This window comes from Alligator sinensis, unplaced genomic scaffold (genome assembly GCF_000455745.1).
Source record: "Alligator sinensis unplaced genomic scaffold, ASM45574v1 scaffold1667_1, whole genome shotgun sequence".
NCBI lineage: Eukaryota > Metazoa > Chordata > Crocodylia > Alligatoridae > Alligator > Alligator sinensis.
This window is the reverse complement of record NW_005842504.1, coordinates 434278-435567: the sequence shown is the minus strand read 5'-3', so window position 1 is coordinate 435567 and position 1290 is coordinate 434278. Positions and strand designations below refer to the sequence as shown.

At 73.5% G+C, this 1290-nt stretch overlaps 1 protein-coding gene across 1 annotated transcript in view; it reads right to left on the bottom strand.

The window, feature by feature from the left end:
- BLVRB (biliverdin reductase B) overlaps window positions 1-1284 on the bottom strand; it is a 1982-nt gene extending 698 nt beyond the window's left edge. The window contains exons 1-2 of the mRNA XM_006031383.1: window positions 1192-1284; window positions 84-245 (exon numbers count right to left, since the gene is read on the bottom strand). Coding sequence (XP_006031445.1) covers window positions 84-245; window positions 1192-1273 — 244 coding nt within the window. The 5' untranslated portion in view covers window positions 1274-1284. The remainder of the gene's footprint in view (window positions 1-83; window positions 246-1191) is intronic.
- Between the last annotated feature and the right edge of the window lie 6 nt (window positions 1285-1290).

Below are 1290 nucleotides of genomic sequence, written 5' to 3'. Positions count from 1 at the left end.
GGGGTGGGGCCTGGGGGGCAGGAGGCGGGTCAGGGGGCAGGAGACGGGTCAAGGGGGCAGGGGGCAGGGGGCAGGGGACGTACTGAGGTCATTGCGGGTGCCCAGGATGATGATGACGGCGTCCTGCCCCCGCACAGCCCGGTCCACGGCGCTGGGGTCCAGCACGTCGCCCACCACCACGTGTGTCGGGCGCAGGTCCGGGGGCAGCCGCGCCGGGTCCCGCACCAGCACCGTCACCTGGTAGCCTGACGGGGGAGAGCGGGTGAGTGCGGCCCGGACACCTGGGTTCTCCCCCGGCTCTGGGGGGGGCTCCCGCTCCCGTGGCTCAGCGCCTGTCTCGCCTTTGTGCTGCCCATGCCAGCTCCGGGTCTCGGCTGGCACCCGGCCCAGGCAGTGGGGGCCGGGGTGGCTGGGTGCCCAGCTGCCTGTTGGCGCCTGCTGGGCCCAGCATGCTGCTGAGGTTGGGCCCTGGATTGGCCCCTGCTCCAGCTACGGGCTCACGCCCCCGGCCCCGGCACCGGGCCGGCTGGGGACACGTGACCGTGACTCAGCACCCTCCCAGCTGGGACCGTGACTCAGCAGAAGCCACCCTGGCGCGTGGGGACCTCAGTGGCCCTGGGCCAGCCCCTCTTGGCCAATGCCAGTGGGGTTTGTACAGCGCCTGGCACCCCCAGCCAGTGCCCTGCTCCAGACGACTGCACTGACCCGCCTTTTGGCCACCCAGTGCCAACCAGCCCCCGGGCGCCCCCAACCTGGTGGTGTCGGGGCCCCGATCCCAGTCGGGGTCTGGATGGCGCCGAGGCCCGATCCCCGAGCACCGCTGCTGGCGGGTCACGGTGGCACAGCGGGGAGGGGACCCAGGCGTCCGGGGGGCAACAGCAGAAGTATCTCCGCTGGACGTGCCCAGGGCAGGGCGTCCACCAGTAACGGCCTTGCTTATCTCCCCACGCCATGCGCCGTCCACACCCCCGTGGCGCAGGCTCGGGGGCTCCTGCAGCTACCCCTGGCGGGGCCTGGGGCATCGGGGGGCCCATCCAATGCCCCCTCCCTGCACCCCCTGGGGCTACGTCAGGGTGTCCCTCCGTCAGCTGCCCCCCTGGGGGTGCTCGGGGCTTCTGCCCAGGGGGCAGGGGCTCTTCTGCCCCGAGCGCCCCGGGGGTTGGCTCGGACCCCCTGCGCCGCCCGCCCTACCGGCCTGCAGGGCTTGCGCCAGCGTGGCCAGCCCTGTCATGCCCGTGGCCCCGAAGATGACGATGTTCTTGCAGGTGGCCATGCCGGCGGGGCGGGTGC